The sequence below is a fragment of the Hemiscyllium ocellatum genome, chromosome 31 (assembly GCF_020745735.1).
Source record: "Hemiscyllium ocellatum isolate sHemOce1 chromosome 31, sHemOce1.pat.X.cur, whole genome shotgun sequence".
Lineage (NCBI taxonomy): Eukaryota > Metazoa > Chordata > Chondrichthyes > Orectolobiformes > Hemiscylliidae > Hemiscyllium > Hemiscyllium ocellatum.
In genome coordinates, this window is record NC_083431.1 from 10,141,076 (window position 1) to 10,168,706 (window position 27,631).

A 27,631-nucleotide genomic window follows, 5' to 3' on the forward strand; every position below is an offset into this window, starting at 1 on the left:
CTCTATGATTCTAAATGGAGTATAGGGATATGGGGAAAGGCAGATCAGCACTGGGGATACAGCACGACTCGGCCATCAAGCTAGTGCAGGTATGATGGGCTGAATAGCCTTCTTCTGTGATGACCATGAAACTATTACCGATTGGTGTGAAAACCCATCTGGTTCACTAATGGCCCTGAGGGAAAGGAAGTGGTTGTCCTTACCTGGTCTGGCCTATCGGTGACTCCAGATTCACAATGGTGTGGTTGACTCTTGACTGCTGTCTGAAATGGCTCTTCGCCAACCATTCAGTTCCATGCAAAGGCCATTTGGGAGAGGTAATAAATACCGGCCCAGCCAGAGACTCCAACATCCCCTGAATGAATGGAGAAAATCTAGAACCCAGTGACCTCTACTCACTGGAAGGATAAAGGTAAGACGGCAACACAAATCTCCAGGGTCAAGCATCATCATCAAGAGACATGGTGGCTCAGTGGTTAGCACTGCTGCCTCACAATGTCAGGGACCTGGGTCAATTCCAGCCTTGGGTGACTGTCTGTCTGGAGTTTGCACATTTTCCCCAGTGTTTGCGTGGGTTTCCTCTGGGTGTTCCAGTTTCCTCCCACACGATCCAAAGATGGGCAGATTCGGTGGACTGGCCTTGGGAAACTGCCCATAGTGTTCAGGGATGTGCAGGTTAGGGGGATTAGCCATGGGAAATGCATTGTTGATGAAGGGTTCTGGCCCAAAACGTTGATTCTCCTGCTCCGTGGATGCTGCCTGACCTGCTGTGCTTTTCCAGCAACACACTCGATGGGAAATGCAATGTTACAGGGATAGGTGGGTCTGGGAGGGATGCTCTTTGGAGGGTCAGTGTGGACCTGATGGGCCAAAAGACCTGCTTCCACACTGTAGGGAATCTCCGAATCCTGACTGAGAAACACGATCAGCGTTCCATTATTGTAACGGCAACCCTATGTGTTTTGGGAATATACTTCAACAAACAGCTTGCAGTAGATTACTTTCACTAACAAAGCTAACGAGGGATGGTTAGTAAAATATTGTTTATTCCCACGCCCAGAGAGTGAACCAAAAACACTGACCCTCATTTGGCAGCCTGTGATTCACTGTCAGTTACATTATTTCACAACTTTGTTTCTTCAGCAGCCAAAGGGCCCATTTCCGTTTGGAATCAGTGGCCGGTGCGTAGCGGACACTGTTCATTCTCTCCATTCCCAGCGACTTCAACACACAAGCGCGGCGGTGGCTGAAGGTTTCAAAGCTGAATTTACCGTGGTACGCCCCGGTGCCACTTTTTCCTGTCAGCAACGAGATCAACAAGTGGAAAAACAGACAATGCCATGATCCCCCACAATGTCCCACATGTCAGGTCCCATGTATTAAACTGGAACTTTACCCCTTTAAAAACCACGATAAAATTACTGTACGTAATTGCATGGGGGCGGGGGGGGGGGGGGGGGGGGGGGGGGGGGAAAGAGGGTGGTGGTGGAGATGAGGTTGGTGAGAATGAAGTCAGAAACAAAAACAGAAATTGCTGGAAAAGCTCAGCAGGTTTGGCAGCACCCATGGAGAGAAATCAGAGTTAAGGATTCGGGTCCAGTGACCCTTCCTCAGATTAATAGTGGCTAGGAAAGTGTAAGTTTATATGCAGGGGGGTGGTAAGGGGGGGGGGGGGCGTGGTGGTGAGAGGAAGAGCCCAAAAGGGAGGCAACAGTTGGACAGACAAAGGAGTGGATCACAGTTTGGCTGGGAGGGTTAATACCTGTTAATGGAGACTGTTAGTGGCTACCAATAGGTAGTGTGTAATGGCAGACTGTGATAACAAGGCCTGGTGTGTGAGGTAGGAGGCTAGGACACAGGGTAGTTCAGCCCTAAAGTTATTGATCTCGATATTGAGTCCAGAAGGCTGCAGTGTCCCCAAGCAGAAAATGAGGTGCTGTTCTTCCAGCTTATACCGAGCTTCACTGGAGTCTTCAGTGAGCCTGAGACAGAGACCTTGGCCAGGGTGATGTGTTAAAGCTCAGGGGCTTTATTGCAGGCAGAACGTAGATGTTCCGCAAAGAATAAAGTGAGGTTGGATTGGGATGGGATACATTTCTTAAGTTTATAGGCTTCAGATCTACCCAGGAATGGAATGATCCCTGGACTGTTTGGACTCACAGCTGACTGCATTATACACAATGGCACCGCTGGATCAGGTGGTCATATTTGAGAGAAACATGTCACACAACTCGAAATCCCACCCAAATGTCAGAGTCCCGTTCTGCAACTTCCCCTAATGAGGAAATACCAAAATTTCTAACCACTGTCACTACCATCATAACGTGTACATCAGATTTTTCAATGGCTTGAATGGAATTGGAGATCAGTGTGCAACATGTGGTATGGCATACACACAAAAATCTTTTAAAAATTGTAGGAACCAAACCTTGCACAAGAGGCATATATTTTCGGTGATTTTCCCCAGACACCATTACCACCATTCAAGGGGAGGGAGGACAGATGAATACTGCTATATAGGAGAGCCAATATAGGATGCCTACAGTGTGGAAACAGGCCCTTTGGCCCAACAAGTCCACACCAATCCTTCAAAGAGTATCTCACCCAAACCCATTCCCAACCTATTATTCTATATTTACTGCTAACTAACACATCCCTGAACACGATGGGCAATTTAGCATGGCCAATTCACCTAATCTGCACAATTTTGGATTGTGGGAGGAAACCCTAACAGACATAGGGAGAATGTGCAAACTCCACACTGTCGCCTGAGGCAGGAATCGAACCTGGGTGCCTGACGCTGGGAGATAGCAGTGCTAACCACTGAGCCACTATGCCATGCACAGGTGCACAGCCAGCTCCCACAAACATCATTGGTGAGAATTACCGGATACAGTAATCTACGAATTACTGTATCGTAGATACAGGATTCCTTGACCCAATTTTTGGGATGAGGTGGTTATTTTACAACGAAAGTTTGAAGAGGTTCAATGCTGATTCGAGTTGAGAAAATGACGGGTCATTTTACTGAAGCATCCAAGACCACGGGAAGGCCTTGGCACAGCAGTTATATTACTGGACCTGCACTAGAGGTCAACGTTTTAGGTACGTGAGATTGAGTCCCACTGTGTCAGAAGGTGCAGTTTGAATTCAATAGATACCTGAGGGGAAAACAATCTTGTCTAATGGTGATCAGAGTTGGAGGGTTTGAGCTATAGGCTTAAAGAGACAAGGGCTGTTTTCCCTGCAGCATTAGAGGCTGAGGGATGACCTTATAGGAGGTTTATAAAATCACGAGGGTCATAAATAGGATAAATAGACAAGGTCTTTTTCCTGGGGTGTGGGAGGGGGGAGTCATCCAGAACTGGAAGGCATAGGCTTTGAGAGCATGAGAGAGAGAGCGAGAGAGAGAGAGAGAGAGAGCGAGAGAGAGAGAGACAGAGAGCGAGAGAGAGAGAGAGAAGATATAAAATGGACCTAAGGGGCAACTTTTTCACACAGACGGTGGTACGTATATGGAATAAGTTGCCAGAGGAAGTGGTAGAGGCTGGTACAATTACAGCATTTGAAAGGCATCTGGATGGGTATATGAATAGGAAGGGTTTAGAGGGATATGGGCCAAGTGCTGGCCAATTAGACTGGATTAATTTTAAAAATCTGTTCGACATGGATATGTTGGACCAAAGGGTCTGTTTCCGTGCTGTACATCTCTATGACTCTTCGTGATGTTTCTAAAAACTATTGGGTTTGCTCATCCCTAATAGGGAAGGGACCTGCCATCCTTATTTGACCTGGTCTACACTCAGATTCACAGTCATGTGGCTGACTCTTAACTGCCCTCTGGGACAATAAACACTAGCTCTGAAATGACACCCACAGCTCACAAATAAATTAAAAACAAACATCCTGAGGTCGTCCACCAGATAGCTGAAAAAAATGGCTCCCTCTTGTGGGACAGGCTAGTACTAGCTGACAGCTTTTAAAAATAAGAGGTCCCCCATTTAAAAAGGTAGAGAGGAGTAGTATTCCTTTCTTTACTAAGGGTCTTGCATCTGTGGAATTCTCCTCCCCAGATTGCAATGGCCACTGAACATGTGAAGATAGGACTGTACAGATATTACACTAACAAAAGGAGTCTAAAGGGTATGGAATGAGTGGAGTTAAGGCCATAAACAGATCAGCCATGACCTAACTTATTGGTGGTTTGGGCTCAAGTGCCGAATGGCTCACTTTGAATTCATAAGAGGTCAGCGATAGCTTCACTATTCTTCTTTGAAGGTGTACCTCAAATCAAAAGAAAGAACAAGATGGGTCTTCAACCTTATCGTCCTGGATATTGCCCCTTTACAGGTCCTGCTCCCAACATGAGGGATTCCCACAACAATGTAATAAGTGAGAACTTTTATCAAAACTCTTTCCCCTTTACTCCCAATGGTGTCTATTCAGTTCCATCCACCCAACACTGACAAGAGCCAAAATTCATGTTTCTGACTCACCCACACCCCCAAACGGGAGCGTGTCAACGCTGTAATGGATCAAGCAGTCGTTGACGGTTACACCTCCACTGGAAGTCTCTGCGATCATCCTCTTGATTAACTTCAGTGAGAGAGAGAGAGAGAAAATCTGCAGTTATAAAACTTACTTCAATTAAATTATTCCTGTCTCTGTGACTGGTGGTTGCCAGATGGATGGTAACTTACCTCCTGACTTCCCAAAGCCTGCCCATCATCTACGAGATTCCGGTGAGGAATGAGATGGAATATTCTCCAATTGCCTGGATGGGTGCAGCATCAACATGAAAGGAGCCTAATGCCATCCAGGACAAAGCAGCCCACATGATCAGCATCCCATCCATCATCTTATCATGCACCTTTCACTGACCCAGTGACAGCAGTGTGTACCGACTACATGACGCACTGCAGCAACTCTCCAAGGTTTCATTGACCGTACTTGCCAAATCTTCAACACCTACCAGCAAGGATAAAGGGCTGCAGACACGTGGAAACACCAATCACCTACAAGCTCCCCAAACCATTTTGGTTTGGAGATATAATCATCATCCTTTCCCAAATCGCTCCATCATGGCGATGTGGGTGTTTCAATCCCAGCTGACAGCAATAATGAGTATGTCAGATCCAAGGGGAGACCTTCTTAACCACCCTGTCAGCCAAAATTCAAAGAATTATATATCTGAACCCCTAGTTTTACAACACTACCGTACCATATCGACCCTTCGGCCCAACCAGTCCATGCCAAACATAATCCCAAACTAAACCTGCCTGCTCCTAATCCATATTCCTCCAAACACTTCCTATTCATGGATCTATCCAAATGTCTTCCAAACATTGTAATTATACCCACATTCACCACTTCCTCAAAATTCATTCCACATGCAAACTATCCTGTGCAAAGAAAATTGCCAAGTCTTTTTTAAAAATCTCTTCCCCTCACCTAAATGTCACCCCAGCATCTTGAAATCTCCTATCCTATGGAAAAGACACCTATTGTTAACCCTATCCATACACCTCACAATTTTATAAGGTCACCTCGCAACCTCCTACACTCCAATGAAAAAACTCCCAGCCTATCCTTATAAATCAAGTCTTCCATACTTGACAATGTCCTGGTAAATCTCTTCTGAAGTGTCTCCAGCTTTATAATATCCTTCCTATAGCTGGGCCACCAGAAATGGACACAGCACTTCAGAACAGGCCTCACCAATTCCTGTACAACCTCAACATGACATCCCAACTCCTGTACTCAGTGGTCTGACCAATGAAGGCAAGCATGCTAAAACACCTTCTTAACTGCAGACTTTCTCTCTCTGAGTGAACCAAACTTCAAAGAATTATTTACCTGGACCCCTAGGTCTCTGTTTTACAATATACCTTACCATTAATCGTATAAGCCCTCCCCTCGTTTGTTTTACCAAAGTGCAATACCTCACATTTACCCAGATTGAACTCCATCTGCCATTTTACAGCCCATTGACACATTTCATCAAGATCCCTTTGTAATCTTAGAGAACTTCCTTCATTGTCTAACATTTCTATCAAATCTACTGATAAACAAAAGGAGAAAAGTTTATTACACAAAAAAATCTACATTTCATGACATATGCCTACTTGAAATGGTCTCATTACAGGTATCTGAAAGAAAGTTTCAATCTTTTGACCCCAACAAACTTACAAACTCAGTAAAAAGTCTCCACTGAAGTTCCTTGTTCAGCTGTAATCAGTTTTTCTTCCAGAAATTTCAGTATTCACTCAATGCTTTTTTCTTCAGTTATTGTCTCTTCCTGATACCCCTAAAACAAACTGCTAACTCAACTCAGTTATTCCTTAGCATGGGTTTCATAAGCTCATGTCTTCAACAGCCTTGTGAGATGACTTCCTCTCTTCTGTCCTGGAGACTGCTAAACCAACAGTCCCACTGCCATTGCTAAACTCCTGACTGGGCCTCTCTAGTTACCCTGTAAATAGCTCCTCAAGTGGCTTACAGTCCAATTATCTACAAGTTGCATGATTTCTTCAAACTTCCTTTTAAACTCACTGTTCATGATGACCTGACATAATTAAAAACTGAAAAATCACTTCTCCCACCACTTGAAAACCTATGTTCGCAAATAACAGGACTTTACCATGAACCTTCATCAATATACCTACAGCAGTTCAAGCAAGCAACTCACGATCACCTGCTGGGGGAAATCATGGTCAGGAACTAAATGCTGGCCTGGCCAGTGATGCTCACATTCGAAACACGAGATTTAAATTATTGAATGATTGCTCAATGTTGACATTACCACTGTGAAGCAACTCCCACTTCCTCCAGACCAAAGGGGTAGCCATGGGCACCCGTATGGGCCCCAGCTATGCCTGTCTCTTTGTTGGCTATGTAGAACAGTCCATGTTCCGTAATTACACCGGCACCACTCCCCATTTCTTCCTCCGCTACATTGATAACTGCTTTGGTGCCACCTCATGCTCCCGCGAGGAGGTTGAAGAATTCATCAACTTCACCAACATATTCCATCCTGACCTTAAATTTGCCTGGACCATCTCTGACACCTCCCTCCCCGTCCTGGACCTCTCATCTCTATTAATGACAACCGACTTGACACCGACATTTTTTTTTTACAAACCCACCGACTCCCATAGCTACCTGGATTACACCTCTTCCTACCCTACCTCCTGCAAAAATCCAATCCTGTATTCCCAATTCCTCCGCCTCTGCCGTATCTGCTCCCAAGAGGAGAAGTTCCACCACAGAACACACCAGATGGCCTCCTTCTTTAGAGACCACAATTTCCCTCCCCACATGGTTAAAGATGCCCTCCAACGCATCTTGCACACATCCTGCACCTCCACCCTCAGACCCCACCCCTCCAACCGTAACAAGGATAGAACCCCGCTGGAGCTCACCTTCCACCCTACCAACCTTCGCATAAACCAAATCATCCACCGATATCTCCACCACCTCCAAACGGACCCCACCACCAGAGATAAATTTCCCTCCCCACCCCTTTCCACCTTCCGCAAAGACCATTCCCGCCGTGACTACCTGGTCAGTCCACGTTCCCCCTACAACCCACCCTCCCATCCTGGTACCTTCCCCTGCCACCGCAGGAATTGCAAAACCTGTGCCCACACCTCCTCCCTCACCTCCATCCAAGGCCCTAAAGGAGCCTTCCACATCCATCAAGGTTTCACCTGCACATCCACCAATGTCATTTATCGTATCCGATGCTCCCAATGTGGTCTCCTCTACATTGGGGAAACTGGACCCCTCCTAGCCAAACGCTTTAGGGAACATCTCTGGGACAACCGCATCAACCAACCACACCGACCTGTGGCCCAACATTTCAACTCCCCCTACCACTCTGCCGAGGACATGGAGGTCCTGGGCCTCCTTCACCGCCGCTCCCTCACCACCCAACACCTGGAGGAAGAACGCCTCATCTTCTGCCTTGGAACACTTCAACTCCAGGGCATTAATGTGGTCTTCACCAGTTTCCTCATTTCCCCTTCCCCCACCTCACCCCAGTTCCACACTTCCAGCTCAGCAATGTCCCCATGGCTTGTCCTACCTGCCCATCTTCTTTTCCAGCTATCCACTCCACCCTCCTCTCTGACCTATCATCTTCATCCCCACTCCCACTCACCCATTGTACTCTATGCTACTTTCTCCCCACCCTCCTCTCATTTATCTCTCCACCCTGCCGGCACTCTGCCTGTATTCCTGATGAAGGGCTTTTGCCCGAAACATCGATTTTAGTGCTCCTCAGATGCTGCCTGACCTGCAGTGCTTTTCCAGCACCACCAATCCAGGCCTGATTGAATGATCGACCCCATCGGATCAATTAATTCCCAGCCTTCCCAGCAAAGAGAGTTAATTCAAAGAAATTGTGGAAGTAAAATACATTACACTACAGTTGGAGTTTAAGGTCTAGCAGACCAACACCCGAAATACTAAGTGGCCAGTGGCAGAGGCTGCAATCCTTACCGTTTTGTTGTGAGAGAAGATGTAAAGCGCCAAAGGTTTGTCCCTCTTATTGATGAAGTGAATGGCCTCGTCGGCATTATTGACCGTGACGATGGGCAACAATGGGCCGAAGATCTCCTCCTGCATAATCCTGGAGCTGGGATCCACATCAGTCGCAATCGTGGGAGCTGCCCAAACATCAACAAGAGGCCTTCTTCAGTAAAGGAAAGGGCCATTGCTCAATAAAGCCCCGAGGCTCAGTTTGAGGCATCCCCCACCCCCTTGCCCCTCACTGTGTCCCGGTCACTGCCAACTCCGCCTGGTTTCAAACCAAGCGGTTCAGAGAATCTCCCTCATGTTTCTACAGAAAGGGCTTCCCTCCGACCAGTGCCTCTAATTCATCAGGATGGGGACCTCAGTGGATTGGGACATGGTGTAGAACATCCTATTCCCAAATTCTTTGGCAACACATTCATACTGAGGCCATCAATACAGGATGGGCCAAATGGACTCCCTCCTGTGCCAAACATGACAACATTAGCTGAAAATAAACTTTGGGAAGATTGGCATTTGCAAAAGGTGACAAAAAGTGACTTATTTAATCAAAGGAGCTCCATTGATTATCTGTTACATAAGAGAGAATGCTGACTGACACCAGTATTAACAAACAGGTCACTGTGCTCTGGGGTTAATGATTACACTCCCCTCAGTCTGCCTCTACCAGTACCTATGTAGAGATCCTCTTCATCACTTTGACCACCAAACATCACATTCACTCCCTCCAGCAATGACATCAGTCTTTTAAAATGTCGTTTGTTGATGATACGTGCATAATCCGGGGATTTCTTGGGATCAGCTCCATAAAATTCCTGTAACAGACCAAGGAGCAATGGTCAGGTAGGGAACACACTCCAATAACCAGCCAGACCATTAGGAGGTAACACCTGGTTGAATGGATCAATAATAAAGCAATTGGACATGAGGGGTCAGGAAGGGTGGACATCAGTGAAGTCTTCTGCCAAAATAAATCCAGTAACAAAGTGACATTAATGATGAGAACACGCATTGGGTGTTTTGGATAAAAGCTGTTCAGTTTGTCTGTGATTTGAGATTTGGAATTTCATGTTAAAATGCTGGAAATTAAACTTAATAAAGTGGGAGCAGGAAAACTGACCACAAAGTGGTTTGATTGCAGTAAAAACCCAACTTTCTTTGCTTTATTCACTCTTGGGGCGTGGACATTGCTGTCAGGCCAGCATTGATTCCCAGTCCCTGCTTACCCTGGTTCACTAGTGCCATCCATGTGACTGGGGGAACAGACCATCGTCACCCAGTCTGGGCCTACATCTGACTCCAGACAAACTGAGATCTAACAGCCCCTGCACAAGGCAAGCCCATTACAAGCAAACTGTTCCCAGGGGCTCAAGAGGGAAATCCAACATCAATTTCTCAAAAGGGCATCTCAGGATTGCTAATAAATGCTGGTGTTTCCAGTGATGTTCACAACCAGGGACTGAATTTTAAATAAACCCTAAAAGCTGCTCACAGCATTGATGCTCCATATTTAAAAGAATCTCATTTCCATTCCGATTCCTCGCGTTACAGGACTGAGTGTGTAACTACTGCCCGTCTCCATGACAACAACACTCAGGCGGGCGGAACACAGGAACATCCACCACCAAGGAGTGGGAGGAGGCCATTCAGCCCTTCGAGTCAGCTCCACCTGTCAATAATATCACAGCCAATCCCATCCTTGCCTTTCTGCCTCCTCCCCATAACCTTCAATAATCGACCAACATTTCCAAAGTTAGGACCCCTCTTCATCCAAACAGCGATTGGTTGGGTGGGAGGGGACAGGGGCAAGATGGATTGACACTGGCAGGGGGGTCAAAGGTCAAGAATCAGGGACATTAGAATCAAGTTAAACATAACCAGGTAAGGGAAAGAGTTGGAGAAAGTGTTTATTTGACATAGGTGGCTTGGAGATCGTACACAGTCAGAGTTAGTGACAGAGTCAGAACCCACATCAATCAAGAAGAGATTCCATAAGCAGCTGAATGAAAAACAGAGGGATAAAAAGGGAACAGGTAAGGCACGTGGGATAAGAATTCCCATGGAGGATCAACCCCAACACTGACCTGCTGGACCTACTGGTGCCGTAATCCTGTGACACAATACCTTCTCAAGAAGGGACTCAGCAGCACAGCTGCTGCAGCATGAAGCCAGCTCAGAGATTAACCCCTCGATGACCGGGACTAGGACAGCTCACAGGCTTCAGTGATCGAAGAGAATCATCGTGAAGCCAACTCGTTCAGAGGACAATCCCACCCAAGCCGGTACAGGGCGTTCCTCTTTCAGGGGCTCTCTCTCCCCCTCTGCTCCTCCCACCACCTCTCTCCGTATTAAATGACGGACAGTTTCTGCGTTTTAAACTCACGGAGATGGCTGAGCCAATCTTCTTCACCACTTCATCCTGGATATTGTTACTACACAGGATGTAGTCTGGAGCGATGCAGGTCTGACCACTGTTCGTGTACCTTCCCCAAGCAATACGTCTGGAACAAACAAACAGAGTGTTCAAGGTTTATATTTTCACAATTTGCTCCTCAAACAGTTGCAGAACGTTACAGCAATGTGCCTAATCCTATTATTCTCACTCCCCCCATGTTCTACTCTAGAATCTATGCAGTTCCCATACTGGAGTGCTCGGTGGTCCAGAATGTAACGTGGAGAGTTGCTCCATCTTTGACTGGAGTAGAGCACCATCCACCTTGCAGTAAACACATGCCTCTAACCCACACTTGGATCACTGCCCACTGCAGCAGTGCAGCACTGCCGACCCTGACAGCGAAACCAACCTGCAGGCCACGTCCAGGTCACAGTCAGCATCAATGTAACACGGACTTTTCCCGCCAAGCTCCAGGGTCACAGGGGTCAGGTGTTTGGCCGCAGCCTCCATGACGATCCGGCCAACGTTGGTACTGCCCGTGTACAGGATGTGATCAAACTGCTGCTTCAACAGCTCTGTCGTCTCAGCCACCCCTCCGTTAATGACAGGGTAAAGATCCTGGGGGAAAGGAAGGTGATTGCAAATGTCAAGAACTATTTATCCAGCCTCAAAAGATCAAACAATTTTTCAAAAGGAGCTTTTGTACGAACTGGAGTAGGCCATTTAGCCCCTTCTCCATTCATTCAGTCATAGAGATGTACAGCATGGAAACAGACCCTTCGGTCCAACCCGTCCATGCCAACCAGATATCCCAACCCAATCTAGTCCCACCTGCCAGCACCCGGCCCATATCCTCCAAACCCTTCCTATTCATATACCCATCCAAATGCCTCTTGAATGTTGCAATTGTACCAGCCTCCACCACTTCCTCTGGCAGCTCATTCCATACACGTACCACCCTCTGCGTGAAAAAGTTGCCCCTTAGGTCTCTTTTATATCTTTCCCCTCTCACCCTAAACCTATGCCCTCTAGTTCTGGTCTCCCCGATCCCAGGGAAAACACTTCGTCTATTTATCCTATCCATGCCCCTCAATTTTGTAAACCTCTATAAGGTCACCCCTCAGCCTCCGACGCTCCAGGGAAAACAGCCCCAGCCTGTTCAGTCTCTCCCTGTAGCTCAAATCCTCCAACCCTGGCAACATCCTTGTAAATCTTTTCTGAACCCTTTCAAGTTTCACAACATCTTTCAGTCAGAGCATGTTTGATCTGGATGTCAACGTCATAAGTAAAAGACAGACAGTAAAGCAAGAAAAAGTAGCTGTACATTCACACCCACTTTTCTATAACATGCAAAGCTGAAGCTTAACAGAAACAAAATGGAAAATCCAGGAACATCCCCTGCAGTAAACCAGTTACTGGGCTATTAATACAGATAGCACTAACTCAAATTCCAAGTCTGAACAAAGTACAAAGAACAGTGCAGCACAGGGACAGGCCCTTTGGCCCACTAAGCCAGTGCCAACTCATGACATCGTCCTAAAATAAAAACATTTTGCCTGCACACTGTCCACATCCCTCTATTCCCTGCCTATTCATATCTGTCGAGATGCCTCTTTAACACTATATCTGCCTCCACCATCTCTGGTGCACTCCAGTCATTTACCATCCTCTTCCTTAAAAAAAAATTGCCTCTCATCTCCTTTAAAATGTTCCTCCTTTCATCCAAAACCTGCGTTCCCCAATAATTGACATTCCTACCCTGGGAAGGAGACTGACTATCCATGCCTCTCAACTCTGTAAACCTTTATCAATTTGGCCCCTCAGCCTCCAACACTCATACAAAAATATCAAAGTAGTTTGGCAGTGGTAGGATGTCTATTGGGGGCTGTTCGTAGGAAAAATAAAATATGGGAAATAGAAAGTAGGCATCTGGAATTAAAAAATGACATTAAAAACTTGTAAATAATGTCAGCTTGTTGTTGGGATATGAGATTCTAGTCACAGATCAACTTGGGTCATTGCTGTCTGAGTGGATCATTTGTATTAAGTTGCTACTAAACCAGTTCATCAATGACTATATGCATTTAGATTAGATTACTTACAATGTGGACACAGGCTTTTCGGCCCAACAAGACCACACCGACCTGCCGAAGCGCAACCCACCCATACCCCTACCTTTACCCAACAATGTGGGCAACTTAGCATGGCCAATCCACCTGACTTGTACATCTTTGGACTGTGGGAGGCACCCGGAGGAAACCCACGCAGACACAGGGAGAATGTGCAAACTCCACACAGTCAGTCGCTTGAATCGGGAATTGAACCCGGGTCTCTGGTGCTGTGAGGCAGCAGTGCTAACCACTGTGCCACCCACAGCGATGGCACCTTTCACATCCAGAGGATGTTCCAAAACACTGTACAGCTAATTAAAAGTGTTGTTGATGTGGAATCATTGTTGTTATGATGCAGCAGCTAGTTTACCTCTAACAAGCTCCCACACACAGAATGTTATAAACGACCAGATAATCTGCTTCTACTGATATAATCAGGTAGATGGGTTACCGCCACAAAAGGTAGGAGAGGGAGGCAGGGAGTGCAGCAGTCTCCGGTGGCTATTCCCATCTCAAGCAAGGAGGAGAAAGTGATGACTGCAGACGCTGGAGATCAGAGTCGACTGTGTTGCTGTAAAAAGCACAGCAGGTCAGGCAGCATCAGAGGAGCAGGAGAATCAACGTTACAGGCAAAAGCCCTTCATCAGATTGCCCGAAACATTGATTCTCCTTCTCCTCGGACGCTGCCTGACCTGCTGTGCTTTTTCCAGCAACACACTCGACCCATCTTGAGCAAGTATGCTGTTGTGGAAAATGTAGGGAATAAGGGACTCTCAGAGGAATGTAGCACAAACAGCCAAGTTTCTGATAATGAGACTGGCTCTAATGTAATGAGGGGTATGTAATGAGGAAAAATAAAATATGGGAAATAGAAAGTAGGCATCTGGAATAAAAAAATGACCTTAAAAACTTGTAAATAATGTCAGCTTGTTGTTGTGATATGAGATTCTAGTCACTATCAACTTGGGTCATTGCTGTCTGAAGTGGATCATTTGTATTAAATTGCTATTAAACCAGTTCAACAAAGACTATATGCATTTAGATGGCACCTTTCATATCCAGATGATGCGATTGTGATGGGGACTCTCGAGTCAGAGGCACAGACAGACATTTCTATGGCCAACAGCCAGAAATCAGAATGATTCGTTGCCTCCCTGATGCCAGGATCAAGGTTATCGCGGAGAGTGCAGAAATATTCTCAAAGGGAAGTGGAACCAATGGGAGGTTGTTGTACCCATTGGAACGAATGACTTAGGAAGGAAAAAGGCTGGAGATTCTGAAGGGAGAATATAGGAAGATGGGCAGGAATTCAGAAAGGAGGCCCTCAAGGATAGCAATATCTGGTTACTCCCGAAGATATGAGCTAGTGAGGATAGAAATAGGAGAGAGCAGATAAATGTGTGGCTGAGGAGCTAGTGCAGGGGAGAAGGATTCACATTTTAAGATCATTGAAATCTCTTCTGGGGTAGAAGTGACCTGTACAAGAAGGACAGATTGCACCTGAATTGGAAGGGGACAAGTATACTGGCAGGGAAATTTGCTGTAGCTGCTTGGGAGACTTTAAACTAGTAAGGTGTGTGTGTGTCTGCGTGAGGTGGGGGAAGAGAAGAGGGAGATAGTGAGGAAAGAGATCAATCAGAGACTGGTACAGTTGGGAAAAGGAGGAAGTCCTGATGAAGAGCATACGATCAAAACTTAGACTCTCCTGCTCCTCGAATGCTACCTGACTGGCTGTGCTTTTCCAGAACCACATTTTATGATGCTGATCTCCAGCATCTGCAGTCCTCACTTTATCGTAAAGGGAGCAAGTCAAAGAGTCAGGGCAGGCAGGAAATAAGCAGGGAACGAGACAGATTAAACTGCATTTATTTCAGGGAAGGGCGTTAAACTCAGGGCATAGTTAGGAATAGGGGACTGGGATATCAAAGCAAATACAGAAACCTGGCTCAGGGATGGACAGGACTGGCAGCCTAATGTTCCAGGATACAAATGCTACAGAAAGGGACAAGAGAGGAGGGCGAGTAATGTTTTTGACAAGGGATAGTGTTACATCTGAACTTAGGGAGGATATTCCTGGGAATACATCCAGGGAAGTTATTTGGATGGAACTGAGAAATAAGAAAGGGATGATCACCTTATTGAGATTGTACTCTCCACCCCTTAATAGTCAGCAGGAAATTGAGAAACAAAATTTGTAAGGAGATTTCAGTTATCTGTAAGAATAATAGGGTGGTTATGGTAGGGGATTTTAACTTTCCAAACATAGACTGGGACTGCCATAGTGTTAAGGGTTTAGATGGAGAGGAATTTGTTAAGTGTGTACAAGAAAATTTCCTAATTTGGTATGTGGGATGTACCTACTACAGAAGGTGCAAAACTTGACCTATTCTTGGGAAATAAGGCAGGGCAGGTGACTGAGGGGTCAGTGGGAGCGCACTTTGGGGTCAGCGACCATAATTCTATTAGTTTTAAAATAGTGATGGGAAAGGATAGACCAGATCTAAAGGTTGACGTTCTAAATTGGAGGAAGGCTAATTTTGACAGTATTAGGCAAGAATTTTCAAAAGCTGATTGGGGGCAGATGTTTGCCGCCACACCGCCCTGTGGCCCAACATTTCAACTCCCCCTCCCCCTCCCACTCAGCCGAGGACATGGAGGTTCTGGCCCTCCTTCACTGTCACTCCCTCACCACCCGATGCCTGGAGGAAGAATGCATCTTCCGCCTCGGAACATTTCAACGCCAGGGCATCAATGTGGACTTCACCAGTTTTCTCAATTCCCCTTCCCCCACCTCACCCCAGTTCCAAACTTCCAGCTCGGCACTGTCCCCATGACCTGTCCTACCTGCCTATCTTCCTTTCCACCTATCACACCACCCCCCCGACCTATCATCTCCATCTCCATCCCCACCCCCACTCACCTATTGTACTCTATGCTATTTTCTCCCCACCCCCACCCTCCTCTCATTTATTTCTACACCCTGCAGGCAGTCTGCCTCTATTCCTGATGAAGGGCTTTTGCCCGAAACATTGATTTTCCTGCTCCTCAGATGCTGCCTGACCTGCTGTGCTTTTCCAGCACCACTCTGATCTAGAATCTGGTTTCCAGCATCTGCAGTCCTTGTTTTTACCTGGCAGATGTTTGCAGGTAAAGGGACAGCTGGAAAATGGGAAGCCTTCAGAGATGAGATAACAAGAGTCTAGAGAAAGTATATTCCTGTCAGGGTGAAAGGGAAGGTGGGTAGTTGTAGGGAATGCTGAATGACTAAAGAAACTGAGGTTTTGGTCAAGAAAAAGAAAGCACATATCAGGTGTAGCTAACAGAGATCGCGTGAATCCTTACAAGAGTATAAAGACAGTAGGAGTATACTGGGAATAAAGGGGACATGAGATAGCTTTGGCAAATAGGGTTACGGAGAATCCAAAGGATTTTCACAAATACATTAAGGACAAAAGGGTAACTAAGGAGAGAATAGGGTCCTTCAAAGATCAGCAAGGTGGCCTTTGTGTGGAGCCGAATGAGACGGGGGAGATCCTAAACGAGTATTTTGCATCACTGTTTACAGTGAAGGACATGGGAGATACAGAATGTGGAGAAATAGATGGTGACATCTTGAAAAATGTCCACATTACAGGAGGAGGAAGTGCTGAATGTCTTATAAAGGTGAATAAATCCTGAGGACCTGATCAGGTGTACCTAGAACTCTGGGGGAAGCTAGGGAAGTGATTGTTGGGCCCCTTGCTGAGATATTTGTATCATCAACAGTTATGGGTGAGGTGCTGGAAGACTGAAGGTTGGTTAATGTGGTGCCACTATTTAAGAAAGGTAGTAATGAAAAGCCAGGGAACTATACACCAGTGTGTTTGATGTCGGTGGTGGGCACGTTGTTGGAGGGAATCCTTAGGGGCAGGATGTACATGTATTTGGAAAGGCAAGGACTGATTAGGGATAGTCAACATGGCTTTGTGCGTGGGAAATCGTGTCTCACAAACTTGACTGAGTTTTTTGAAGAAGTAACAAAGAGGATTGATGAGGGCAGAGTGGTGGACATTTTCTATATGGAGTTCAGTAAGGCATTCAACAAGGTTCCTCATGGTTGATTGGTTAGCATAGAATACAAGGAGGACTAGCCACTTGAATACAGAACTGGCTTGAAGGTAGAAGACAGAGGGTGGTTCCCTTTCAGACTGGAGGCGGGTGACCAGTGGAGTGTCATATTGCGTCCGTACAGGACATTGGTTCAGCCACCTTTGGAATATTATGTATGATTCTGGTCTCCCTCCTAAAAGAAGGATGTTGTGAAACTTGAAAGGGTTCAGAAAAGATTTACAAGGATGTTGCCAGGGTTGGAAGATTTGAGCTATAGAGAGAGATTGGATAGGCTGGGGCTGTTTTCCCTGGAGCGTCGGAGGCTGAGGATTGACCTTATAGAGGTTTATGACATCATGAGGGGCATGGATAAGATAAATAGACAAAGTCTTTTCCCTGGGTTGGGTGGGGGGTCCCGCATTAGAGGGAGGGAATAGATTTAAGGTGAGAAGGGAAAGATATAAAAAGGAACCTATGGGCCAACTTTTTCAAAGAGGGTGGTGTGTGTATGGAATGAGCTGCCAGAGGAAGTGGTGGAGGCTGGTACAATTACAGTATTTAAAAGACATCTGGATGGGTATATGAATAGGAAGGGTTTGGAGGGATATGGGCCAAGTGCTGGCAAATGGGACTAGATTAGTTTAGGATATCTGGTCAGCATGGACAAGTTGGATTGAAGGGTCTGTTCCTGTGCTGTACATCCCTATGACTATCAGATGTTAGAGGTGAAAAGTTTGACCAGACACCATGGAACATTTACCTGCTGTCCTTTGAGGAGCACAAGATCCTTTTCAATACTGCAGCAAGTAACTCACCCCCCAACTCCCCACAGCCTATTCACCATCTACAAGGCACAAGTCAGGAGTGTGATGGAATACTCCCCACATTCCTGGATGGGTGCAGCTCCAACAACTGATGATTACACTTGCAGGAAGTGCACCCATCTCCAGCTCCTCCAAGACCGTGTTAGGGAACTGGAGCTGGAGTTGGATGAACTTAGGATCATTCGGGAGGCAGAGGGGGTCATAGATCGGAGCTTTAGGGATGTAGTAACTCCTAAGATTGTAGACAGATGGGTGACAGTGAGGGGGACTGGGAGGAAGCAGCCAGTGCAGAGACCCCCTGCGGCCGTCCCCCTCAAGAACAAGTATACCGTTTTGGACACTTGTGGGGGGGGGAAACGACTTACCAGGGGTAAGCAATGGGGTTCAGGCCTCTGGCACGGAGCCTATCCCCATTGTTCAGAAGGGAAGGGTGGAGAAGAGCAGAGCAATAGTTATTGGAGACTCGATAGTTTGGGGCACAGACAGGCGGTTTTGTGGCGGCGAGAGAGACTCACGTTTGGTATGTTGCCTCCCAGGTGCAAGGGTACGTGATGTCTCTGATCGTGTTTTCCGGGTCCTTAAGGGGGAGGGGGAGCAGACCGAAGTCGTGGTCCACATCAGCACCAACAACATAGGTAGGAAGAGGGATGAGAATGTTATGCAGGCTTTCAGGGAGCTAGGTTGGAAGCTCAAGAGTTAGAACAAACAGAGTTGTCTCTGGTTTGTTACCCGTGCCACGTGATAGAGTGTCGAGGAATAGGGAGAGAGAGCAGTTAAATGCGTGGCTACAGGGATGGTGCAGGAGGGAGGGATTCCAGTATCTGGATAACTGGGGTTCTTTCTGGGGAAGGTGGGACCTCTATAAACAGGATGGTCTACACCTGAACCTGAGGGGCACCAGTATTCTTGGGGGGAGGTTTGCTAGTGCTCTTTCGGGGGGGTTTAAACTAACTCTGCAGGGGCATGGGAACCTAGACTGTAGCTTTAGGGTGCAGGACCTGGAGTGTAGAGAGGTTAGGAATCAGGCATCAATCTCGAAGGAGGGTGCCTGTAAACAGGAAGGTGGCTTGAAGTGTGTATACTTCAATGTGAGAAGTATCCGAAATAAGGTAGGTGAACTTGCAGCGTAGGTTGGTACTTGGGAGTTCGATGTTGTGGCTATTACGGGGACATGGATAGAACAGGGACAAGATTGGTTGTTGCAGGTTCCAGGCTTTAAATGTTTTAGTAGGGTCAGAGGTGGGGGTAAAAGAGGGGGAGGTGTGGCATTGCTTGTCAAAGATAGTATTACAGCAATGGAAAGGACGATGGATGAAGACTCGCCATCTGAGGTAGTTTGGGCTGAGCTTAGAAATAGGAAAGGTGAGGTCACCCTGTTAGGAGTTTTCTACAGCCTCCTAATAGTCCTAGAAACCTAGAAGAAAGGATTACGAGGATGATTCAGGAGAAGAGTGAAAGTAATAGGGTGTTTTTTATGGGGGACTTTAACTTTCCAGATACTGACTGAGAAAGCTATAGCTCGGGTACGTTAGATGGGTCAGTTTTTGTCCAATGTGTGCAGGAGGGTTTCCTGACACAATATGTAGACAGGCCAACCAGAGGTGAGGTCATACTGGATTTGGTTTTGGGTAACGAACCAGGCCAGGTGTTAGAATTGGAGGTAGGTGAGCAATTTGGGGACAGTGACCACAACTCGGTGACTTTTACTCTAGTGATGGAGAGGGATAAGTGTGCACTACAGGGCAAGAGTTATAGCTGGGGGCAGGGAAATTATGATGCGGTGAGGCATGACTTAGGATGCGTGGCTTGGAAAAGTAGGCTTCAAGGGAAGGGTGCAATCGATATGTGGAGCTTGTTCAAGGAGCAACTATTGAGTGTCCTTGATAAGTATGTACCTGTCAGGTAGGGAGGGAAGAGTCGTGTGAGGGAGCTGTGGTTTAATAAGGAATTGGAATCCCTTGTTAAAGGGAAGAGGGCGGCCTATGTAAAGATGAGGTGTGAAGGATCAATTGGGGCGATTGAGAGTTATAAGGTAGCCAGGAAGGATCTAAAGAGAGAGCTAAGAGCAGCAAGGAGGGGACATGAAAAGTCCTTGGTTGATAGGATTAGGGAAAACCCAAAGGCTTTCTATAGGTATGTCAAGAATAAAAGGATGACTAGGGTAGGAATAGATCCCGTCAAGGACAGTAGTGGGAAGTTGCGTGTGGAGGCTGAAGAAACTGGGGAGACTCTGAATAAATACTTTTCATCAGTATTCACTCAGGAACAGGACATTGTTGCTGATGTGAATATTGAGTCACAATTAATTAGAATGGATGGCTTTGAGATATGTAGGGAAGAGGTGTTGGAAATTCTGGAAAGGGTGAATGTAGATAAGTCCCCTGGGCCTGATGGCATTTATCCGAGGATTCTCTGGGAAGCAAGGGAGGAGATTGCAGAGCCATTGGCCTTGATTTTTATGTCCTCGTTGTCTACAGGAATAGTGCCAGAAGACTAGAGGATAGCAAATGTGGTTCCCTTGTTCAAGAAGGGGAGTAGGGATAACCCTAGTAACTATAGGCCGGTGAGTCTTACCTCTGTTGTGGGCAAAGTCTTAGAGAGACTTGTAAGGGATAGGATTTATGAACATCTGGATAGGAATAATGTGATCAAGGATAGTCAGCATGGTTTTGTGAAGGGCAGGTCATGCCTCACAAACCTTATTGGATTCTTTGAGAAGGTGACTAAGGAGGTGGACGAGGGTAAAGCAGTAGATGTGGTGTATATGGATTTTAGTAAGGCATTTGATAAGGTTCCCCATGGTAGGCTACTGCAAAAAATACGGAGGTATGGAATTGAGGGGGAGTTGGAGGTTTGGATTAGGAATTGGCTGGCTTGAAGAAGACAGAGGTTAGTAGTTGATGGTAAAGGTTCATCTTGGAGTGCAGTTACTAGCGGTGTTTGGATCTGTTTTGGGACCATTGCTGTTTGTCATTTTTATAAATGACCTGGAGGAGGGGCTAGAAGGTTGGGTGAGCAAGTTTGCGGATGATACGAAAGTCGGTGGAGTTGTTGACAGTGAGGAAGGATGTGGGAGGTTACAGCGGGATATAGATAAGCTGCAGAGCTGGGCAGAAAGGTGGCAAATGGAGTTCAATGTCGCTAAGTGCGAAGTGATTCACTTTGGTAAGACTAACAAGAAGATGGAGTACTGGGCTAATGGTCGGATACTTGGTAGTGTGGATGAGCAGATGTCCATGTACACAGATCTCTGAAAGTTGCCACCCAGGTAAATAGTGCCGTGAAGGCGGCATATGGCGTACTGGCTTTTATTGGTAGAGGAATTGAGTTCCCGAGTCCTGAGGTTGTGTTGCAGTTGTATAAGACTCTGGTGCGGCCGCTTCTGGAGTATTGTGTGCAGTTTTGGTCGCCATACTATAGGAAGGATGTGGAGGCACTGGAACGGGTGCAGAGGAGGTTTACCAGGATGTTGCCTGGTATGGTAGGAAGATCGTATGAGGAAAGGCTGAGGCACTTGGGGCTGTTTTCATTGGAGAAAAGAAGGTTTAGGGGTGACTTGATAGAGGTGTACAAGATGATTAGGGGTTTAGATAGGGTTGACCATGAGAACCTTTTTCCACGTATGGAGTCAGATATTATGAGGGGGCATAGCTTTAAATTAAGGGGTGATAGGTATAGGACAGACATTAGGGGTAGATTCTTTACTCAGCAAATCGTGAGTTCATGGAATGCTCTGCCAGTAACAGTGGTGGACTCTCCCTCTTTATGGGCATTTAAACGGGCATTGGATAGACATATGGAGGAAAGTGGGCTAGTGTAGGTTAGGTAGGCTTGGATCAGTGCAACATCGAGGGCCGAAGGGCCTGTACTGAGCTGTATTTTTCTATGTTCTATGTTCTAACACTCAAGAAGCTTGACACCATCTAGGACAAAGCAGCTCACTCAATTGGCACCACATCCACTGCCCTCCTTCACCGATGCTCAGTAGCAGACAGTGTGTACTATCTACAAGATACACTGCAGAAATTCACCAAAGATCCTCAGACAGCACCTTCCAAATCTGCAATCACTTCCATCAAGAAGGACATGGGCAGCCAATATATGGGAATACCAACCACCCCTCCAAGTCACTCACCATCCTAACTTGGAAATATAATCACCATTCCTTCACTGTCACTGGGTCAAAGTCCTGTTGCCCCTTATCAATGTGTTTAATGGGATCACAGTTGCATTCTCCCTTAAAAGCAGCAAGTGCAGGAGGAGATGTTAAATTCAAAAGATTGCTGACTGAATGGCAATACAAGGTAAATTGATGAGACAGAATAATACTAGTGTGGTGAAAGTGAGGACTGCTGATGCTGGAGACTAGAGTCGAGAGTATGGTGCTGGAAAAGCACAGCAGGCCAGGTAGCATCCGAGGAGCAGGAAAATCGATGTTTTCAGGCAAAAGCCCTTCATCAGGAAGGAGACTGGGAGCCTTGGGGGCTGGGGGTGGGGAAGGTAGCTGAGAGTGCAACAGGTGGGGGTAATGGTGATAGGTCGGAGAGGAGGGTGGAGCAGATAGGTGGGAAGGAAGATGGACAGGTAGGCCAGTTCAAGAGGGTGGTGCTGAGCTGGAAGGTTGGAACTGGGGTAAAGTGGAGGAGGGGAAATGAGGATTTCCACATTGATGCCATTGGGCTGAAGGGTCCCAAGGCAGAACATGAGGCGTTCTTCCTCCAGGCATCGGAAGAGGCCCAGGACCTACATGTCCTTGGTAGAATGGGAGGGGGAGTTGAAATGTTCAGCCACAGGGCAGTGATTTAGGTGTGCCAGAGATGTTCTCTGAAGCGCTCTGTGAGTAGATGTAGAGGAGACCGCTTCGGGAGCAACAGATACAGTAAATGATGTGTGGAAGTGCAGGTGAAACAATGGATGTGGATGGCTCCTTTGGGGTCTTGGAAGAAATCTACACCCACCTTATCCAAGTACTGAGGGAGGAGCTCCCCCAGTAAACGGGCCGTATTCTCACTCACTTCTGATGGCTTCAAGACCGCGGCATTTCCTGTGGACAGGATCATAACGCAAGGACAATCAGTGGAGGAAAACTCACAGTACCAATAATGCAAAATGCAACACTCAACCTAACCTACACAGGCTGGTGTTTATTTTCCATGCAGACATCTTTCCACCCAGGCTTCAAAATCCATCAACATTTCCTTCTCTTAGCTTTTCCGTCCTCTCCGTGGGTAAATGGCTCTTAACCGTGACTCTGACATACACCAGGCCAAGGCAAAATAGCACAGGTTCAAACTGTGGAGTCTTCAGATTACCATCAGAATTGTTGTGGATGAGAAAAGACCAACCCATTACAATACATGCTACCAAGCATCTGATACCCTCCCCCAAAGTAACATCACAAATTACCTCTTAGCATCTCTGTGCAAGGTCAATTCTTGGTGATAATTTATTTGTGCTCATAGCTGGGTTAAAGGTCATTGCCATAGAGACACATAGCATGGAAACAGACCCTCTCATCCAACTTGTCCATGCCGACTAATAACCTAAATTAATAGAGTCCCATTTGTCAGCACTTGGCCCATATCCCTCCAAATCTTTCCTATTCATATACCCATCCCAATGTCTTTTAAATGTTGCAATTGTACCAGCCTTCACCACTTCCTCTGGTAGCTCATTCCATACACGTACCACCCTCTGTGTGAAAAAGTCACCCCTTAGGTCCCCTTTAAATCATTCGTCACCCTAAACCTATGCCCTCTAGTTTTGGAATCCTCCACCCTGGGAAAAAGACGTTGGCTATTCATCCTGTCTGTAATTTTATAAACCTCTATAAGGTCACCCTTCAGCTTTGACACTCCACAGAAAACAATCCCAGCCTGTTCAACCTCTCCCTGTAGCTCAAACCCTCTAACTCTGGCAACATCCTTGTAAATCTTTTCTGAACCCTTTCAAGTTTCACAACATCTTTTGGTGGATGAGAATGACTCATTTTCAACCAAACTTGTGTTAAACTTCAGTTGGAGGTTCAGTGAATCCCAAAGATGGTCTAGACTGTGCAGTGAAGGAGAAAAGCCAGCCTCTCCACTCCCAATCACTATCCAGAGTCCTGCTCGCTGTAAATGCATGGAATGATTTTTTTTGGGTAGTTGGAGGTTGGGGCGGCTGTGGGAGGAAAACATCGATTTTCCTGCTCCTCGGATGCTACCTGGCCTGCTATGCTTTTCCAACACCATACTCTCGACTCTAGTCTCCAGCATCAGCAGTCCTCACTTTCACCACACTAGTATTATTCTGTCTCATCAATTTACCCACAAACAAGTAAACACTTGGACCGGGCAAACAAGAGACCAAACTAACTGGGAACACTCAAAGTAAGCAATTGAAAAGGAAAATCCCACAAGTGATTCTCAATTGTGATCTTTTCGGCAGAAGTTGGGAAGTAATTAATTTACCTGCTGCAATCGCCCCAATTAGAGGCTGGACTATAAGAGCCAAGGGATAGTTCCAGGCTCCTATGATCAGCACCACTCCGAGAGGTTCTCGATGGATATAAACAGTGTCCATTAACGTCATTGTACTCTTTGACACGTACTCTGGTGCAGTCCACTCAGGGAGCTTGGTGATGGCCAGGGAAATCTCATTCAGAATGCCAGCAATTTCAAAGATCTCCACATCAAATGTACTCTGAGAATTTAAAGAAAAAACGAGAGAGAAAAAAAAGATCTTTTTAAAAAAAGCATCTTTTGCCTTCATGTTCCTTCCTGTTCAAGACAGCGCAACTTCTGATGTGGCACTCATGATCACTTTCTCAAAAGAACGGCTCTGAGTGTCGAAGTGAACTCTTCAATAGCACATACAGCATTGCAGGCCAGCGTGTAGTCTTCACCCAATGACCCCCACATATGCACAGATCTCTCCATCATTACAATAATGAAGAGAGCCTTAGAGGAAAGATGGAACAGACTTGGCTTATACCTGCTGTAGCTTTGAAAAGTAAGAGACAAGATGATCCAAACACACATGGACCTCTGGAGATGATGTTCCCTCTTGTGGGAGAATCCAGAATACAGGGGTCACGCATACAGGGTTCTCCTCATATGTCTCTCAGAGTCGTGAGCCTTTGAGACTCCTCCTCAAGAAAAAGGGCAGTGGAAACACAGTGCTCTACTCATTTTAAGGAAGCAGTAGATAGATTGGTGACAAGGGGGTAAAAGTTTATCTGTGATGGGCAGTAATGTGGGGTAATCACATCAGCCATGATTTTATTAAATAGCAGCAGGTTTGAAGGGCTGAGTGGCCTCCTCCTACCTTCTATGCTTGCATCAATATGATGGAGATCTGCTGGTAAAGACTGAAGAACAAGCTTGCTATGTGTGTCTCAGTACCACTTACTGAGATGTTTAAGGTCTCATTCAGGGACAGTACACACAGCCACTAATATTTACAAACAGGAATTACACTGATCATAAACACTCTCTAAAAGACGCTTTTCCAAAACTGAGCTCTTAATTCATCACAAACTCCCAACTCCCATCACATTCACATTGGTCATTTTCAGTTAGCCAAATGGAAAGATGTTACAGTGGAGCTCCCCAGGGACTGGCCAGGCTTCAGTTTCACATCTTAGTAGCCATTCTGCCCAGGAGCTGAGCCAATAGCCCGGCAAGCTTGTTTGACCCAGGAGGTTGGGTGTAATGGGCAGGGCCGTGGGAGAAGAATCAGCTTACATATAGGAATCAAGGCTAAAAACCAGAGCAGATCTCTTCAGCCTCTCACTCATTCACAACCGTTCACCCCGGCTGTGTTTAGCTAACTCAATACAAACAGGGGACAGAACTGGAGATGTGATGGCTTGTCACTTTTATCTGCATCCCTCACCCAAGCCCATTGCAGTTTCTTACAAAGAGATAACTTTCTTCAATTATTATACAGTTCCAGTCCCTCTTACCCATGTCCCCAAACCTACAAGGAAACAGCTATTTAAACAGCCCGTCATATAAACCGTAACTTCTCCATTCATCACTGTACCTCTGGAGCTGTCTGGGTGCTCAGCCACACCATCCAAGATGCCCTTGTCCCAGTAACTGTGATTTGCTGGCAATTTGACCCTTCCTTTGGACAATCAGGGTGGCTCAGTGGTTAGCACTGCTACCTCACAGCGCTGGGAACCCGGATTCGATTCCAGCCTCGGGTGACTGTCTGTGTGGAGTTTGCACATTCTCCCCGTGTCTGCGCTGGTTTTTTCCAGGTGCTCCGGTTTCCTCCCGCAATCCAAAGATGTGCAGGTTAGGTGGACTAGCCATGCTAAGTGCAGGGTTACAGGGATAGGAGGTTCGTCTAGGTGGGATATTCTTCAGATGGTCAGGATGGACTCAATAGGCTAAATGGCCTGATTCCACACTGTAGGGAAGCCGTGATTTATTTATTAACTAACTACAATAGCACTGATCAAAACTCCATCCTAGGACAATGTTGGATGAATGACTGACGGGCACATAACTATTTACTGTTTCCCACATCACAACAAAGTTACAGCAGGAGATGCAGACTAGCTGGACTGACTCTCAAATGACTTGTCAGGTGAGCGAGGATCTCTCCTCATTATTACGAGAAATCAGAGAGCCAATACCTCTCTCCTGCTTTATAGGACTAACCGTTTAAAGGGTCAGTGTGAAGATGGTCAAGCCTATAACAAGAGCATTTACATTACTGAGAGCCTTCCAACCAGCCTGCAGATTGTGACACTTTCTCTCCTCTCACACCATCCCAAGGAAAATAAATACTTTATTAAAATAAGGGAAAATACCAAATTAACACTTCAAACTTTAGAATTTTCTTTAAGGAATGAACATGGTGTTTCAAGCAGGAAAGGCTGCGTGGAATCTAGTTAAATGTGGTGAATCATTTTTTAAAAGTCATTCTTGAGATTTGGACATCACTGGCCAGCCCAGTTATTGCCATCCCCCACGGGCAACCACATTGTTGTGGGTATGGAGTCACACGTTGGTCGTGCAATGTTAAAAGATTAAATTGTACACTCTCTGGAAATTAATGTAATGTTAAAGGGTGAGACTGTACAGTCTTTCTCCAAGAAGCTAAACATTCTGGAGGTGGGTGGGGGTGACATCCCATCTCAGAGAGAGCATGCAGGAATGCGGATGACTATCTGTGTTAATGCACACTTCATCTGGGCAGCCATTTCCTACTATTCTACAGTGACTATCAAATTAAACTCTCATTCAGTCCCTTCCATTCAGAAATGCTTTTTTAAGCCATCCCCAAGCCAAGCAAATTCGTTTGTGTGATCATCCACCAATACTGCAATATATCACACCCACATTGTCCGGGGAAGTAGAGGAGCCAGAACTCGTTTGCAGGGCCGCCCCGAAACTAGGACAGATCATATCTACACTGTCTTAGGAAAATCACTGAGTCAGGAAACCGTTTACATAATGATTCCCCAGGATTAGGGCATTTACATTTACATTATCTCCAAGGCTGATCTCATCCTATCATTGTACCTGGGGTAACACGTGGTTATGGGAGGGCAGGGGGAGTGGCCAGAGTATCTGTGAGCATTACCAACTGACCTGTACAAAGGAGATGTGTTTTCTTTGCTGAGGGCCTCACTTTGACTCGACTTTGCACACCTGCGAGGAGGGTCAAAGGGGGTCACC

General features: G+C 46.3%; 2 protein-coding genes across 5 annotated transcripts in view; one reads left to right on the top strand and one right to left on the bottom strand.

Moving 5' to 3' along the window:
* Positions 1 to 27,631, top strand: part of nle1 (notchless homolog 1 (Drosophila)) — a 257,228-nt gene that overhangs the window by 168,240 nt on the left and 61,357 nt on the right. The gene's annotated exons all lie outside the window — the stretch shown is intronic.
* The window catches only part of LOC132830201 (aldehyde dehydrogenase family 3 member A2-like), a 59,982-nt gene that overhangs the window by 8,019 nt on the left and 24,332 nt on the right, over positions 1 to 27,631 (bottom strand). For 3 of the 4 annotated variants that reach the window (XM_060847725.1, XM_060847723.1, XM_060847726.1), the window contains 8 exons: positions 24,407 to 24,638; positions 22,913 to 22,998; positions 11,340 to 11,548; positions 10,919 to 11,036; positions 9,209 to 9,350; positions 8,503 to 8,669; positions 4,497 to 4,596; positions 1,083 to 1,298 (listed from right to left, as the gene is read on the bottom strand). In XM_060847725.1, the coding sequence (XP_060703708.1) occupies positions 1,114 to 1,298; positions 4,497 to 4,596; positions 8,503 to 8,669; positions 9,209 to 9,350; positions 10,919 to 11,036; positions 11,340 to 11,548; positions 22,913 to 22,998; positions 24,407 to 24,638 (1,239 nt within the window). In that variant the 3' untranslated portion in view covers positions 1,083 to 1,113. Of the gene's footprint in view, positions 1 to 1,033; positions 1,299 to 4,496; positions 4,597 to 8,502; positions 8,670 to 9,208; positions 9,351 to 10,918; positions 11,037 to 11,339; positions 11,549 to 22,912; positions 22,999 to 24,406; positions 24,639 to 27,631 lie in introns of those variants that run through there. The other variant, XM_060847724.1, reaches the window with a different exon arrangement.